Source organism: Olea europaea, unplaced genomic scaffold, assembly GCF_002742605.1.
Source record: "Olea europaea var. sylvestris unplaced genomic scaffold, O_europaea_v1 scaffold520, whole genome shotgun sequence".
Lineage (NCBI taxonomy): Eukaryota > Viridiplantae > Streptophyta > Magnoliopsida > Lamiales > Oleaceae > Olea > Olea europaea.
Genome location: NW_019263520.1, coordinates 65,397 through 84,207, shown reverse-complemented (window position 1 = coordinate 84,207; position 18,811 = coordinate 65,397). Strand labels below are relative to the sequence as shown.

The 18,811-nt window shown below is 35.1% G+C and overlaps 2 protein-coding genes across 2 annotated transcripts; both read left to right on the top strand.

The window, feature by feature from the left end:
* Positions 1–7,514: 7,514 nt before the first annotated feature.
* LOC111388692 (putative pentatricopeptide repeat-containing protein At3g25970) lies at positions 7,515–10,244 on the top strand. Its single transcript, XM_023013469.1, has one exon. The coding sequence runs from the start codon at positions 7,558–7,560 to the stop codon at positions 9,712–9,714; it is 2,157 nt and encodes a 718-aa protein (XP_022869237.1). The 5' UTR covers positions 7,515–7,557; the 3' UTR covers positions 9,715–10,244.
* A 1,443-nt stretch (positions 10,245–11,687) lies between these two features.
* Positions 11,688–18,539, top strand: LOC111388698 (protein FAR1-RELATED SEQUENCE 5-like). The gene is made up of 8 exons (XM_023013474.1): positions 11,688–11,725; positions 14,092–14,329; positions 14,384–14,499; positions 15,456–15,605; positions 15,658–15,854; positions 16,589–17,432; positions 17,516–18,229; positions 18,302–18,539. Exons 1-8 carry the CDS (start codon positions 11,688–11,690, stop codon positions 18,537–18,539), a joined length of 2,535 nt encoding a protein of 844 aa, XP_022869242.1.
* The last annotated feature ends 272 nt before the right edge of the window (positions 18,540–18,811 follow it).

The following is an 18,811-nucleotide window of genomic DNA, read 5'->3' as shown; positions in this document are numbered from 1 at the left end:
AAAGTCGTAATATAAATTGTTCTAGATTCTTAGGATTTCGTAAGATTCACGATCTTAGATCAAAGGAATGTTCGAATGGGTCAAGTCCAGGTGTTCTAATTGGATAATTAATGCAAACACGAAAGTATATAAACAAAAAACTCAAATTTTCACGCAACAAATCTCACACAGTGACTATATGACAGATAAGCACAAAATCAACTACCAACTTGCAATCAAAGTTCAACTCTTCAAAAATAGAGCAAATTCCTAAATTTTCTAGCACAAGTAATGATTGTCAAACAATGACAACCTCCGATCCTAAGGATCACCCCACACGATGATCTGCTAATGCTGAAATTTAAACTGAGTTAAGCCAATATACCAGAGTGGAGCTATCTTAGTCTGTAAATTACGAAAGTTGCAAATTTATCTCTTTAGAACCACCACTATTCGTCCTACAGTCTATGGAAACTACAACAACCAAAAAATCACAATCGAGTTTCAAATGTCCGAAGAACAATGCTGTCCAGATTCTTCTGCAGGCCCTAAAAAAAACTTTCAACACGAAAAATGTCAAAAATAATGTTAGGAACAAACTGCCTGAAGGGACCTCCTCGAAATTCCAGTTCACGCGCCCTCACGCGCGGCTTCTTCCCTCTGCGCGTGGGCCTCACGCGCTGCCGTCAACCGATACGCGCCTCTTTGCAGGGTTTGCCTCCACCTGCACGTCACGCCAGTGGTCTCCGTTTCCCAAAACTCCTTCTGTATTGATCGTAAAACGCAAAAAACGTAGACTGATTTTGACAGTTTTTTTTCGATCTGATTTCTGGTTCGTTTCTGCTGGTTTCTGGACGATTTTTTGCTATATTTCAAGAGCCAAAACCACCATGTTGACGCTTTGATACCAATTTTCGTAGAAGCTTTCTTGAAAAATCTTCAAATCGTTGATTTTTGAGCTTAGTCCAACGCACCTTTCTCAACCAACAACCAGTTTAATTGGCTCCAAACCACAACCAATTGATTCACCTCGGTTGCTATTCAATCTTACCCACGTAGGACAAGAAAAGATGATGATTTGTGGCCACAAAAGCTATGAGAAGACACCACAAAGGTATACTAGGAAGGAACCACCAATTGGACACGTTTTACAAGCGTTCTAGACACTTCTAGAGACCTTTTTTCTCACATAAAGGGGGGTAGCCGGGATTCTCTTTTTCTTCTCTCAAAATCACACAATACATTATTAGAAAGTGGCTAGGGTTATAGCCATATATATACTCTAGGGTTAGACTTTAAGTTGGACCATTAAAGGGGTAAACGGGCCATGATTCAAACCATTCATAAGGGAATACAATTGGGCCGGGTGTAGCGCATGGACTTGGTTGTTGGACTTATTTCATTCATCGGCCTATGCGTATGAAATAATATTAACCCACGTTAACATCATAGCCCGGGATTTATTGGGTATCAAAAACCCTACATAATTGCATAAGACAGTTAATTGTCAAATTTATTTTGGGCTTCATTAGATCATGAGAAATGATTCGGGAACGGAAATTCCTTCTCACATCTAGCATTAAATCGACCCTTGAATTCGAATTAGTGAAAATTATTATTCGCTTGAATCCCTACTTTCATAGCTATGATAGGAGCACAATTTCGCTACCAAAAGATCGAGCTGTAGTCGTGTATGCTACAATTGTTGATAAGTGTATATTTTATACACTTATTAATTTGAACCTAAAATATTGACATTTAATATTTCTTTTATACAATTATAACCTAATTTATTGTGTATTTCATTTGTCAGGTGAAACTCAATAAATGGAAGTGGAATTAAAAAAAAAAAAAGCAAAAAATGGCAAGATCCAAAGTTTGGGGACTAAAGTGTAAATGCTCAAAAGTTGTGTCGAACCTCACTATGAAAATTCGAGAATACTCGGGGTCCATTGGATGCAATTAGAAGTCGAAAGAAGTAAAGTATGATAAAAATATGGATATGGCGTTGATTTTCAACCACATATGTGTGTTTCAGATTTTCAGCTCAAAATTGAAACTTATTTTTAACCTAGTAAACGTTCAAATTTGAAATAGGCTATTTCAAGTAAAGTTATAGCCCCTTGGATTATCTTTACAATACAATTTGAATCACCTCAATCGAATATCGGAAGAGAACTTTATGATAAAATATTAAAGGAGGTGCATTGTAAATTTCCCTCGAAAGGTGGCGTTGCGATGCCACCATTATGTCCTCACGGTGTCGCTACATGGCGCTGAGGCACCACCTGGGTGTGTCTATGGCGCATTTTTGGTCATTTTAAATCCCATAAAAACCTTACAACAACAAAAAAACGTGCGGACAACTATAAATACTAGTTTTTGACACTTTTGAAGAGAGTTCTACATAATTTAGGGGAGAGAAAAACACATAATCATCAAGATCAAAGAGCAAGATAAGGGTTGAAGACTTTTGAGGTTGAAGAAGATTCTTGATGCAAAATTCAAATTTTTCCATGGTCAAGCTTTCAAAATTCAGTTGTAAACTCTATATTTTTGTTTTTCATTCATTATTATGAATAGTCAAATTCATATCTAGGGTTAACAGTGTAATCTATGTGTGACCATTTATTTATTTTTTATTCAAGATTCAAGTTCTTTAAATGCATATTTGTTTATTTTAATTATGTATTTAATGCTTGAATTATTTGGCCAATTATTCGATAATTTTGTGAATCTATTACGAATCGGGATGTGAGTTATAAATTTATACCACATTAAAATTCAATAATTTAGTATAACGTGTAGAGATACATATACTAATTAAGGTGATCGTTAGATGAATTCTTTTAACTAATATTTCGTTTAACTAAAATTGATTCGCTTGGAAATATGAGATTGAATTAGTTAAATAGGCTTAATGAGAATTCGAGAGAGTGGTAAATTGAATATAATAGAAGAATTCGATCAAACAATACTGATCGTTTGATTTCCCGCAAGTGGACAGGATCATAAACAAATAATAAAATAGTGAATAGAGTGTCGACTCACGAGGATTATGCATTTGATCGAGTTCAAATTAATAGCAACCTTAATCGAATAGTAAATAGATTTTGAGTTTTCTATACTAATATCTAAATTATCAATTAAACTAAAAGCAATTTAATGGATTTTTATTTATTTATTTTTAAATATGTGAAAGCATTGCTAAGATGTCGAATCCCCCTTATTATTCTATTCTTAGTGTAACAATTAAATTGACAATTTGAAATAATTCGTGTTGATTAGTATTCCTAATTTAATTGACCTCTCTCGATAGCGATCAAATCTGTTCTCCTTATGTGGTCTTTCTATCTCTCAATGAAAGATGCAAACATAATAAATACATTAACAAATGTTTGAATACCTATTGAAACCATATAAAACATGGATGTACATCTCTATCATCTATCGAATCATATAATATTTATTATATTATCTTTAAATTCTACCGTCTCTCTCGATAACAATAAAATTCACTGACAATTCAATTGGTGATCAAGCAATTGAAAAGAATGATAAAAACGATAACAAACATCCACAGATCAAACAAAATTAAAGTCAAAATAATTAATTAAAAGCTAAAAATATCATAACAAGGGTTCATCTCATCGTAACAATGTATAAAACTAGCCAAACATATTGAAATTACAATAAATTATATTTAAGTGGTAAGACATAACTCGAATTTTTGATCAATTGAAAAGATGAAGATAAAACTTGAAATCTTGAATCTCTTCAATGATTTCCCAATGAATCTCCACTTACATCCTTTCTTTTTTGCCCAAAAATCAAGTTTGAATCCTCACTTAATTGAGTTATTGCAAGTCCCTTCAATTCTCTAATAGAGCTATGAATTTTCCTTATTTGATAATAATAATTGATAAGTATTATAGTATAATATGTATATGAGAGATGTAGGAGATTATTCCATTGTTAGGTATTTGTAGGAGTCGAAAATTGGTTGAAAATCAAGTCCAAATTGTTTCCAAAAAAGTTCCAATCGAATAAGGAAAGTTAATTTCGCGCGCAATTTTTTTTTTTTGCACAACAGTCAGTATGTTGATCATAACTTTGTCTCCTGATAGCCGATTGAGTTGATTCAAAATACTTCAAAAAGCTAACTCAAAGGGCTGCAATTTTGCTAGAGATAAAATTTTTCCAATTCGAACGTTTACTATATTAAAAATGGGTCTCAATATTTGACTAAAAATCTGTAAGATATCTTATGTGATTGGAAGTCGATTTATGGTAATATTTTGATAATATTTCATTCCCTTTTTACTTCTAATTGCATCCAATTGATTCCTATAAATATTCAAAATATCTATTGCGGTTTAAATCAATAATTGGATATTTGCAATTTGATCCTCAAACTCCGTACTTTGCATGTTTTCGCTTTATTTTTCTTTCAATTCAGTTTTGAACCATCGAGTTTTACCTAATAAACGAAATATACAATAAATTAGGCTATAATGGCTTAAAGAATTATTAAATGTCTATATTTTTAGATCTAAATAAGCGTATAAAATATACTTATCAGCTACAATTGTATTGAATCTTGATTGGCGAATTAAAGGGGATCCATAGGTAAAGTTGTAAGTCCTTGCATCCATACTCATACTTTTAAAATTCAAATTCGATAAGTTGTGTACGTTAGATTAATTTAGTTAGAATAATTTAGACACTAGTTACAAAACTTATTATTTGTTTTTGAACAAATTGAAGTTAGGAATAATTGAACTAATTGTTAAATAGTAGTCCTCATGTGAACGATATCCAAACTCTTGGATTTACTTTATTGCTTTTTACAATCCATACACTTGCGGAATATATTAATCGACAACATTTGTCACCTATCTTTGGGCTTCTCGGCCAACAGAGAGATCACACGTCAAACGTTGCCAATAAATATGTCTGACAAGTAATTCATGACAAGTATTGCAGCATAAAACATGATTTAATCAAATATTACAACTTTTCAAATACATATTTTTATCAATTTTTATTAAAATCAGTTAAAAATATAATTTTAATTTAAATCAAATATGGGCTAAATACGAGAGAAATTATACCAAGTATGATGAGCTTTTCAATACAATGCTAAATTTAAATTGATTAGTGAATTTTAATGACTGTTTAATAATAAAGTTTTTAATATTATGGAACTTATTTATTAAGATTTTGTTATATTATTTTAATAAAATTAATAACTATATAAATTTAAAATTAGTATTTTTTTTATTTTAAATTATGAATAGATCTTTTTGTAAAAGTTTGTTACCATGTGTCAACAAATAAATTGACAGAAAATGGAAAAGAACAAAAAAAATTGAAGGAACAATTCTACAATTTCTTTCTTTATTGATTTATTGATTTATTCTTTTATGCATTTCTCTTCAGTAATTTTTCTTTTTTGAAGTAAAGTCGTGCAACTTTAGGTGAAAGTCGCAAGCTTTACCAACAAAGAAACGAGTTAAAGTCGCACCGCCGATAATTAAGAGAACGATTTAACCTCTATCAGAAGAATAATTATGGAAGTTAGTAATTGTAGAAAAATAATAGCAAATAATAGTGTTACCGTAATTTATATTTGGTAGAGTAACGATGTTTGGATGGTTTTGAACGGTCGAGACAAGAGTTTGATTCTTTCTCCTTAAAATGATAATGCCCCGCACTGGTACTCACAGTATTGTAGCGCTCGTTTCCCAAGATACAACGACTTCGTCTTGTAATAGTAGTACTCTAAATTACAAGACCCGACGAACCTGTAAAGTTTAGATCTCTCCACACACACTAGATGACTGAAATGCACGAAAATTAATTTTCGAGGATTGAATTATAAAACAGAAATTATGTAAGGACAAAGGGATAATTTCGGGAGAGTAGAAAATCAATTCTGATTTTTGGAATGAATAAAAATCGGGGTATGGGGGCCTATTTATAGATGTTGAAAGGTTGTCACGAGTCACACACAGAAAATTCGGGGAAGGAAAAAAAATTAATAACATAAAATATATTATTATTATAAAATAATATAATTAAATGTTATTTTACCAAAAAATATACCGTGACGAGCCGGCCGGCGGCGGCGCGCACGTGTGGGTTTTGGTTTAACATACTAGCATGTAGGTTCTCTCCCCCTCAAAGACTATTGGTACTCCTTGGGGCCCAAACCCAAATCCCAAATTTGAGCTATATAAGGTGGTTTATATTCTTCTAGTTTTCCTATGTGGGATTGGTATTTTTCAATTTCCCACCTATTTTATTTCAACATCAAGTAGGCATCTTTTGGCCTTAATTTCTCATTCACCTTAAATTGGTTTTGAGAAAATAAATATACCATATTAATTTACTCATAGAGTAGAATACATTCGGCCAAAGAAATCTTATTTCCGATTAACGGGACCCACTAAATTAATTGGTCAAAAGTTGGTCAAATCAACTAATTAAAACCAATTTTTTCAACAGTAATTACTGTATATTAGCTAATTGCTAAGCTTAAAATAACTTTTTTTTTCTAAATAAATTACTTTTTACTATTTACTCTTTCTCCTTAAAACGATAATGCCCCGCACTGGTACTAACGGTATTGCAGCACTCGTTTCCTAAGATACAATGACCTCGTCTTGTAATAATAGTACTCCAAATTACAAGACATGACGAACCCGTAAAGTTTAGATCTCTCCACACACACTGGATGAGTGAAATGCACGAAAAGTAATTTTCAAGAACTGAATTATAAGAACAGAAATTATGTAAGGACAAAGGGATAATTTCGGGAGAGTAGAAAATCAATTCTGATTTTTGGAATGAATAAAAATCGGGGTATGGGGGCCTATTTATAGATGTTGAAAGGTTGTCACGAGTCACACACAGAAAATTCGGGGAAGGAAAAAAAATTAATAACATAAAATATATTATTATTATAAAATAATATAATTAAATGTTATTTTACCAAAAAATATACCGTGACGAGCCGGCCGGCGGCGGCGCGCACGTGTGGGTTTTGGTTTAACATACTAGCATGTAGGTTCTCTCCCCCTCAAAGACTATTGGTACTCCTTGGGGCCCAAACCCAAATCCCAAATTTGAGCTATATAAGGTGGTTTATATTCTTCTAGTTTTCCTATGTGGGATTGGTATTTTTCAATTTCCCACCTATTTTATTTCAACATCAAGTAGGCATCTTTTGGCCTTAATTTCTCATTCACCTTAAATTGGTTTTGAGAAAATAAATATACCATATTAATTTACTCATAGAGTAGAATACATTCGGCCAAAGAAATCTTATTTCCGATTAACGGGACCCACTAAATTAATTGGTCAAAAGTTGGTCAAATCAACTAATTAAAACCAATTTTTTCAACAGTAATTACTGTATATTAGCTAATTGCTAAGCTTAAAATAACTTTTTTTTTCTAAATAAATTACTTTTTACTACTTATTAACGTGAAAAAAGTTACCTTTAACGATAAAGTTTACTTATCTACTTATAATTGTTTTTTCAAGCTTAATTAAACATGCGCTCTCTCTTGAATGAGGCCACTGCAAATATTCACTGAAACCACACTCGCCAATTTATCAAAAGTTTTACCAACCCATTGCCAAGCTATCAAGGTGTCACAGATTACAGATACTTACACTGCCAACAACATCATAAACAGCTACATAAAATGCAAAGACTTGAGCAATGCTCTCAAACTGTTCGACGAAATGCCTACTCCAGATACCGTCTCTTGGAACACCCTGATAGCAGGGTATGTAAATTCTGGATGCTTTGACATGGCATGGGAAGTCTTGAAATCCATGAAGAATAATGGGTTTGTGTTTGATGGCTATACTTTTGGGAGCATATTCAAGGGCGTCGCTTCGAGTAATCATCTTGAATGTGGGCAACAGGTGCATGCTGATGTGATCAAGATGGGGTATAAGGAAAATGTCTATGCTGCCAGTGCGCTTTTGGATATGTACGTGAAGTGTGATAGAGTTGGGGATGGAAGTGTGGTGTTTAATGACATGCCGGAGAGGAATTCTGTGTCGTGGAATGCTTTGATTGCGGGATATGCAGAAATGGGAGATCACAAGCGTTGTTCTCAATTGATGTTGTCTATGGAAAGGGAAGGTGTGGGGGTTGATGATGCCACCTTTGCACCACTCTTGACAGTGCTAGATGGGGTTGAGTTTTGCATGTCCGTGAAGCAGATTCATGGGAAGATTATGAAACTTGGGTTAGAGTTTGATAACACTGTCTATAATGCTTTGATCACCGCATATTCAAAGTGTGGGTGCATTGATGATGCGGAAAGAATTTTTGATATTACTTGGGGATACCGAGATCTGGTTACTTGGAATTCAATGCTAGCAGCTTATACGGAGCATGATCAAGAAAAATATGGATTTAAGCTCTTCTTGGAGATGGAAAAGCTTGGTTTAGAACCAGATATTTATACATATACTACCATAATAAGTGCTTGTTTTGTGGATTCTCAACAGAGTCAAGGGAGATCTTTCCATGCTTTGGTTCTAAAGAGGGGATTTGAACGGTTAACGCCAATTGCTAATGCCTTGATTTCGATGTATCTGAAATCCAATAACAGCAGCATAAATAATGCACTGAAAATCTTTGAGTTCATGCATGTCAAGGACCTTGTTTCTTGGAATACAATTTTGACAGGGTTATCGCAAAATGGTTTGAGTGAAAATGCCTTGAAGCTCTTTGGACAGATGCATCTCGAGTACCGAAAAGTTGATCATTATGCCTTCTCAGCTGTCCTTAGATCTTGCTCTGATTTGGCCACACTCCAATTGGGTCGACAAATTCACGCCTTGGTTGCAAAATCTGGATTTGAGGTGAATGAATATGTTGCGAGTGCTTTGATCTTCATGTATTCAAAGTGTGGGATAATTGGAGATGCCTGGAAATCCTTTGATGCATCATGCAAGGACAGTTCAATAACTTGGAACTCAATCATTTTTGCTTATGCGCAACACGGGCAAGGTAAAGTTGCTCTCGACCTCTTCTCCTTGATGAGAGAGAAAGACGTGCAGCTGGATCACATCACTTTTGTTGCTGTTCTAACTGCATGTAGTCACATTGGTCTGGTAGAGGAAGGACTTACGTTCCTAAAATCCATGGAAACTGAATATGGAGTTCGCCCACAAATGGAAAATTACGCCTGTGCTATTGACTTACTTGGTCGAGCTGGACGTCTACTGGAAGCAAAAGAGCTGATCAAAGAAATGCCATTTGAACCCGATGCCATGGTGTGGAAAACTCTATTAGGTGCCTGTAGGTCATGTGGTGATATAGAATTGGCAACTCAGGTAGCCTGTCATTTGCTAGAACCCGAGCCCGGAGAACACTGTACTTATGTTCTTCTCTCGGACATGTATGGACATCTTAAGAGGTGGGACGAGAAGGCTAACGTAAAGAGGCTGATGAAAGAGAGAGGAGTCAAGAAAGTACCTGGTTGGAGTTGGATAGAAGTTCAAAATGAGGTGCATGCTTTCAATGCAGAGGATCATTCACACCCTTGTTGCCAAGATGTATACCAGATATTGAGAGAATTAGCGGATCAAATAAAAATTTCTGAAATTGGCAATAACTCAATCAAATCTTTGGATGATCTTGATCTTGTGGATGAAAATTGGATTCCAGATGATCATCATTTACTGAAATCTGTGAAGATTTAAACTTCTCAGAAGTTCATACCTCCAGAAGAAAAAAACTGACATTTTCGACTGTGAAATTGAGAATGTTATATCAAGTCGTGTACCGTTAGCAAGATACAATAATGCACCTACCGCACTAAATGAGTCACTTCGGGACCACGAGGTATTCTGTTATCCTCTCGAGGTCGTTTGGTGGGAGAGAACACCTGTTGGGGTGCTCAACATATGCATCTTTTTCATATGAGAGGTGCTTCATGTACAGGCTAGCATACCGAATACTCACAGCACCGGGGAGTGGGTGGGATTTTTGGTAGTTTTTTATACAGGTGGGTCCTGCTTGGTTTGAGTGTTGGTAGAGGTTCTGTCCTATTAACCCAGCAAAATTCTTTTCATATAGAACCGTTTTATAACATTTTCTATTTAAGTTAGACCGTTAGAGAGATGAACTATGTAGTGTAAATATCATTATTTTAAAATAGAAAGCACCATTGTCATGTAAACTAATGTGATACTTTTGTTTCCATATTCATTTTTAACAAAGGCAAGAGAAATAACAGCATTTACCAGCGCTTTCTCCTTTTTGTCTTTTATTTTTCAATTGACTAATGGCATGTATGGTCACGTAGGGTCAAATATAATAGAATTATGACTGTTAACAGAATTTTGCAATGTTTATTTGTTATATCCCATACCTTCATGAGCAAGTGGGATTCATTTTTCATCAAAGGTGTGTCACGTTCGCAATTTTTATGAGTGACAATGAGATTTGACTTCAACTACTTGCTATGTTGCATTTTCTCAATTTTATCGAAATCGCAAAGATTCCCGCCTTCTTTTCTTGCTTCTCGTCATCTATGTTTTGTGATTCACGTTACATCTTATCCAATACAAATGAAACAACTTAACTTATATGAAAAATGATGTTAGAGGTCAAACAGTTCATTTTTTTCTCTGTACTTTCAATTTTATTTTATTTATTTATTTATTATTTTTTTATGTGCGTGAATTGATTAATATTTGGTAAAATAAGTAGTAATACAAGACAAATGTAACATTTTTTGACTTTAAATACTTCATTAATTTATTACGTTGTTATCTAAACAATAATATTTTATATTGTATAACTTAAAATATTTTGATAGTTTATTATTTTTATTATGGTCAAATAAGTAATTTATATAAACTAAATATTATGCTACAAAATAAAATAATATTAATGTGATGGAACAGAGAATTAACAGCAAAGGGAAGCATGCAAAGAATCACATAATTAGATGCTCTAATAATTAAGGAATCGAAGGAATAAGACACTTGAAAGATTGTGCCCTATTTTATTTAGTGACATCTCTAAACCCTTCAATTTATTCTTTATAATTTATTAATGATCGTTATTTAGGTCAGCTAAGGATCGCGTTTTAGATATTAATTTCAATTTTTTTTCCCAAAATTCTCAACATTATGAGATTTTATTTTTTTGAAGAACTGCTTTTCTTCCGGGTTAGAGCGAAGAGAAAACAAGTGATTTGTTAGAAGCTATCTTTTGTACTAAAAAGTAAAATTTATTCGAAAAGTAATAATGCTTCCTTCTCCTTATTCGAATCATTGGGTGGGATTACAATAGGCCGAGTTAAGCCGGCTCGGCACATCTACCCACGAGCTCGTCTAGTGCTCAAGGGCAAGCCGAGCCAAGCCCAATTTTTCTAAAATTTTTTTGACTTTTTGTTCCTTTTTTTTACAAGCCCATAGAGTTGTTTGCCTGTGGGTTAGTTGAGCGGGCTCGACTCGCCTGGTGAGCATGCCCACTCGGCTTGGGCTCGAGGTCATCCAAATATGAGCCCAAGGCATCCATGAGCAGCCTTTTTACGAGCCAAGTGGGCAAGCTGGCAAATCGTTTAGCTCGATTACCACCCCTAAGAGTAAGAATTCAGGATCGGACTAGAAATTTTTTTAAGCGGGGCTAATATTAGAATAAAATTACCTACAAAAAAATTAAAATGGGTAAATCCGCCGCTGCTTGGGAGCTCCGTGAAGGGTATATTAGAATTTTTGACAAAATAACTACCATCGAAATAAGACCAATAGTATAATTTTGAGTAATGCTCTTCGTAGTGAAGACTGTCAGTAATCGTCCTATGTGGCATACACTTGGCAATTTGATATTTGGTACGTAGATATGGTAGTTATTTTTTGAATTATATATCAAATGAAAAACTGTCGAGTGTACGCCACATAGGACGATTGCCGGTAGTTTTCACTGCGAATAATATTATTCTATAATTTTTCATGTCAACCGAAAGGGAAGTGTAAAATAACGGGCTAATTACACTAGAGGTCACCGAACTTTCACCTAGATGCTAACAATTCATTGAACTATAACCAATAATATATAGTTCATTAATGTTACTGAATAAATTAGTCAAAAAAAATACTTTAATTATTAAATTAAAATTTCGAACTTATCAGTGAACTGACCGTTTCTAAAATTGACTCATGGTAGTTTAAAAATTATTTCAAATCAAGAAAAAAATCATACGATATTTAATAAATGAAGTTCACATGCAAGAGTGAACAATTTTGAAAGGATGCTGAATAAACAAAGCATCTATGGCGACTTCAGTGAAAATTAGTGACGTTTTGCTATTCTCAAAGATGTGCATTATCCATTGTTGACGTTTTTACTAAAGACTGCTCTATTTATTCTAAGGGCCTATTTGATTGGTTCGAGTTCTATGGAAAATTGAATTCGAATTCCACATTTTTTCCAATTATGTGTGTTTGATATGTTTTATTTTTTATGGAATTATATTTTCTTGATTGTATTGGGAATTGGTATTCTTGGTTTCCAACCCACTGTTCAAGTTTTATTTTTTTATGGGCAATGGAAAACATACATCAAAAGATAGATGATTTTCTTGATTATTATTATTATTATTTGCAATGGAAACAAATTATATCTCCAATACCAGTAAATTTGATCCCTTTAATTGATAATTTTCATGTAAAACAAAACAAAACGAACCCCAAAAAATATTTTTATTTCAACATTTTTCACGTGAAAAATTATATTAATCAAACACAAAAATTAACAAGTCCTAGGGAAACAATTTCTAGATAATTTAATTCCCTGGAATTCATTTTCCTTCTACCCAAATTCCATCTTTGCAATCAAACAGACCCTAATATTTTCTTGTCGTCTGTGTGACAATAACTATGGTATTATGGAATTTCATAACAATTTTATTTCATTTACAATCTATGTCTAATAAATTTCTAAAATCTCTTTATGACTCTTGTTTTCTACATTTTTCTTTTTTCGAGATTTAATTTTCTGAATAAACTTTGTTGATTTTTCCTTGTTCTGCACAATTTTTATTCTAGTTAGGAACCTATGTTTGATTATTCTTGTGATATTAGATCAATGGCTTTTCTTTTTTCTTTTTCTTTTTTCCCTTTTTTTCTTTTTGTGGTTTCAAATGGAGTTATTTTTCCATTGATTGACTTTGAGAAGTCAGTTTGAGTTTTGAAATCCATTATTTTTAACTAATTGTTGTTGTTTATACGGTAAAAGATTTAAGAATATGACTTGATTGCTTTCAAGAAGTTTAGTGTGCCTGATTGCAATTAGGGTGAGAGTTCAGCGGCCTAATTGTAATCGGAGTGAAAGTTCACTTATCTCCAATGTTATTAATTTGGTGACTTGGATGGACACGTTAGAATTTCGTTAATCTTAATAGACACTCCAATGAAAATTCAGTTACTGATTGCAACTAGGGTAAAAGTTCAATAGTTTTCAGAGTAATTAACTTGTAAAATAACTTGATTTATGTCAACATTTATAATTCTTTGTAATTAGTGTGTCCCAAAGAGGCGAATCGAGCATGAGCTGGCTCGCCTAAAAGAACTTTAGCTAATCCGGTTTGCGATTCAATTTTTTCTTTAAAAAATTGAAAATTGCATTTTCACCATCGAAGTATAATAAAGATGTGAATTTATAAGCCCCTGTCTGTTTCGCATTATTTCACCTAAGAATGACTTTTTTGACCCCTTTTTCTTTAGCAGATGGGTTCCATCGTGAGATAGAAAGTTTAAAAAGAAAAAAAAATGCTATCTTTGCAACGGTCCTAAAAGCCATTAAAATTAGGCAAAAAATTTGAAAAAAAGGGCTAAGTAAACAAATGAGTAGCCACGATTTACAAGTCCATATTTGGAGCTTGCTCGAGCACAACTGATGAGCTATCGCTCTACTACTTCGCTTGGTTTGCAAGCGACCTTGTACAAGTCTGCTCGCACTCTCCTCAAGCGTTCGATTTGTTTGTCTGGGAACGATTGAGCGGCATGTTCTACATAATAACTCTAGTAAAAGTTGTGTATCCTTTTTTTTTTTTTTTGATAACCCAGGAACCCGCAGCTGCTACTGGCGGAGCCCCGACCACTCTTAGAGCGGAGGCCCGACTACCAGTGCGCACTAGGTAAACCTAGGGGCTGGCACAAGACCCGCAACCACACCAGCCGGTTAAATCTTCTCCAAGGAGAAGGCGGATGTCTCAAGCGTGGGTTGAACCCTCGTCGAAGCCAACCCAGTTTCCCAGGCCATGCCTTTTTGCCAACTCGGCCACACGCTCTTGACAAAAGTTGTGTATCCTTAAAAATATGTGAATTTGATCATTTATAAGTAATTATAAATGTGCAGTTACGTAGCCGGGCCCAGCACAAGTCACACCATTTTCCATACTGTCCCCACATAGACATGGGCGGCCACAATACGGACGAAACTTGGATCATGAAGACACCCTCTACGTCCGCCAGGTCAAAATTGTCAGAGAGAAAATTAAAAATCCAACTATCCAAGTGATCGATGCATTTGTACATACCAAAAACAGATGGAAGTGATTGCCGCATGCACTGCCTCGTAAACAAGAAACACACTTTTGAGAGTGCATTATTAGAGGGTGTTTGGTAGGAATTTTTTTGTGAAAATGCATTTTTGAATAGTAAATTGATGGAAAATGTGTGGTTGAAAAATAAAAAAAAGTTTTTGATTTACGTGTAATATTATTTTAATAAAGAATGTATGGTTGAAAAGAAGAGAGAGAAAAATGCATTTTGATAAAAATGGGTGCCAAACAGGGCCTTAGTTTCTACAAGGAAAAAAAAAAAGAAAAGGTACAATTTCATAACATTAAAAAAAAAAAGGTTAAACCCTAACTTTAAGGGTCCCCCACCACGCCTGCCCTAGAGTATCGTGAGGGAGGTAAATCGCAGGTTATGCCTCCAAGGGTATAGGGTGGAAGGCTGCTTGTACACTTGCACTTACCCAAGAGCCAAATCCATATTTCAGGATTCGAACCCTTGACGCAGCAGCCTCAAGCAAAGTTGAATTTCTCCACTCTCCCCTTTTACCACTTGGAGATGTGCCCTGGGGGCACAATTTCATAACATTAACAGTGTTACAGCGTGACTAGCCTTTGGGTCCATAAATAGAGAAGGATAATAAACAAATTTCATTTACAGATGCCGACCTGGTTAGCAGTTATCCTCCTAGTTTAACATTTGATCATGCTATATGTACAGTCGGAATTCACAACCACACGCATAGGAGGGAACCCACGATGAATAAGAAAATCATGAGTCCCCTCCCGTGAAAATGAAAAAGGTTGTCAATTGGGGTTGTCGACCCAATTGTACAACTAGTAAAATTTTAACGTGAAAGTACTCACTAAGTCATCGTTATATAAAGAAATGTGTAAACAAATCTGTATAAGTTATTATATGCATTCATACTTGTCCCCACCAACTCAAATATCAATCAAGAATTATGCTGGTTGTACAGCACCCGTTCACAGCTTCTTTCACACCAATTCGAATTTGCTGACATGGCTGCTGAGAGGCGGGAAGGAGACTCGGGTCACAGGGTCAGATTTTAATCTTTTAACCGGGCCCAATATTTGAGTAACCCGGATACAGATACATATATTCCCCAACTATTAGCAATTTTCCCCAAATCCGTTTCCTGCAAAATTCTGACCCTCACGAGCAAACCCTTAACATTCATCTGTCCGACCCACCTCCGACGACTGGGTTCTTTTCAGTTCAGTTTTTTTACTTGGTAGCCATGACATGCACTGACCCAACCCCAGACGCCGAACAATTTAACGAGAAAGGTAGGTAGAATCCATTTCTAGAATTCTACAGCAAAGTTGTATTCACCAAAAATATAATATCTTTTATAAGCCATTTGTCGTTAAAAGTAGAAGTAAATCGGATTTTGATATGGATACAACTATTACCGTTCGTTAAAAAAAATTCAATGTAACTTATACGAGAGAGGGACAATACGAACGAGTTTCAGAATATTTATTTGCCTATTTACATCAATGTGTATTAATTTACCAAAGTTATTTTGTCTTTTAGATTTAGATATATATGTCACAAGGCCAGCAGATTGTAAAATTTTATTCTCAGCTTCGCATAGCAATCTTAAATCTCTTTATTTTATTTTTAAATAAATAATATAAGTAGGGATTTTTAAATTCATCCTTGCTAGGCATCCAAAAATAGTAAAGACTGTCATAATCTGTTCCCCTCTATTACCAACCCTAACTTGATTAACTTCTCCATTACGTTTCCACATTGTGATGTGAGAAACTAAGAATTGACTTATTAAAGCACGTTTGGCTGAGATTGAAATGTTAACTTAAAAGTAGCACCGGAGCAGCTTAGTTTAATGTGTTCTCTGCTTAGACATTATCTGCTTAGTTTAATGTGTTCAATGAAAAAATTGTTCAATTCTCGAGGAAGTGAAAGCATGGAGACTTGATACCGTATTATAATTAACCTGCATCCCGCTACTACGTTTCCCCATTTTGTTTAATACTGCTTGTTGATTTCGATGTAGGGAAAGAAATAGTGGACGTATTGGATGACGAAGTAGTTGTCGAATCCAATGATGAGAAGTTGACGGACAATGTAATCATATTGGAAAATGATAATGTAGGAGGGGATGTTACAGTTATGCCGGAGGTGGGTATGAAATTCAATGACCAAGAAGAATTGTTTGAATTTTACAAGAAGTATGCATACGAAGTAGGCTTTCCGGTAAGGAGAAGAAATTCTAGAAAGGGTGAAAATGGTGTAGTGACATACATTACGTTGACATGTAGTCGTGAGGGACAACGACGCAACAAAAGCGAAGGTTCTTTGAAGCCGCAACCAACAATGCAGACAGGTTGCAAAGCGAGGATAACCGCTTCTTCAGATATTCGTGGAATATGGAAAATCTGCACGGTTGATCTCGAACATAATCATAAAACAAGTCCGTCGAAATCCAGATTGTATCGATGTAACAGAGAATTAAGTACACATGTGAAACGAAAACTAGAAGTGAATGATATAGCTGGAATACCTTTACATAAGAGTTTTAACTCTGCAGTGGTTGAAGCCGGGGGGTATGAGAATCTGCCTTGCATTGAAAGGGATTGCCGAAATTATGTAGAAAAAGTGAGGCGATTAAGACTAGGTGAAGGAGATGCCGCAGCAATACAATCTTACTTTTCGGAGATGCAAGCACGTTCCTTTGGGTTTTATTTCGCAATGGATTTAGATGACGAGTCTCGGCTTAAGAATTTGTTCTGGGCAGATAATAGGTCTAGGCAAGCGTATAAGGAATTCGGTGATGTGGTGACATTTGATACCACTTACTTGACAAATAAATACGATATGCCTTTTGCCCCTTTGTTGGAGTAAATCACCACGGACAGTCGATATTGCTTGGATGTGGGTTGCTGTCAAATGAGGATACGGATACATTTGTTTGGTTGTTCAGAACTTGGATGTTGTGCATGCATGGTCAAGCTCCTAATGGAATTATAACTGATCAAGATAGGGCTATGCAGAATGCAATTCAAATAGTGTTTCCGAATACGAGACATAGATGGTGTTTGTGGCACATATTAAAAAAATTGCCAGAAAAATTTGGATATCACAAGGATAAGAGCTCCATTTTTTCATGTATGCACGGACTAGTATATGACTCCCAGTTTGTTGAAGAGTTTGAGGAAGGTTGGGAATTGATGATTATGCACTATAACTTATACGACAATGAATGGTTGTCCGGGTTGTATGAGAATCGTCGTCGATGGGTGCCATGCTATTTGAAAACAACTTTCTGGGCAGGGATGTCAACTACTCAACGTAGTGAAAGTGTAAATGCAATCTTCGATGGGTATGTGCATGTGAAGACATCATTGAAGCAGTTCGTAGAACAATACGAACGAGCACTGCGAAGCAAGGTTGAGAAGGAGTTCCATGCAGATTTCAAGTCTTATTCAAAAATGGTGCCGTGCGCATCGAGATACGAAATGGAAAAGCAATTTCAAGCAGTGTATACCATATCTAAATTTCACGAATTTCAGGATGAGATAACCGGAAAGATGTACTGCGATGTCCTAACTATATCTGACGGATGTTCGGGGAGGACGTATGAGGTTGAGGAGGACGTCATTTACGAGAAGAAGGACATGAAGAAAAAATTCACGATGTTGTTTCGTGCGGAGGAGTGCGACATTATTTGCAGTTGTCATCTCTTTGAGTTTTGAGGAATTTTGTGTAGACATGCCATATCAGTTTTGATGCGTAATGGCATCACATCACTACCGGATAGGTACATATTAAAGAGATGGAGGAGAGATGTTTGTAGAGCTCACACGAGGGTTGCGGTGAATTACGACGGTTTGGTTAGCACTCCTGACCAGTTGAGGTATGATAGAATGTGTGAAGAGTTTGCTACATTAGCAAATATAGCCGCGGAGAATGAGGATCAATTTCGTGAGATTGTGGAATGGATTTGATTGCAGTGTAAGCAGATAATGGGTACTAGGTTGAGTTCTCAAAATAGTAACATTTCTCCACCCACTTTCCTTCTAGGATCCCAGTCTAAAGCATCACATGACATAGGAAGTGGCCACATACAAGATCCTAAATGCTCGAAACGAAAAGATGCACCAAAGAAACTCCGTAAGAAAAGCCCATTGGAGCTAAGTTCGAAGAAATCAAAGGTATTATGTGTAACTTTGTCAATACTTTATTTTACCGGAACATATGCAAAATTTAAAACTTCACA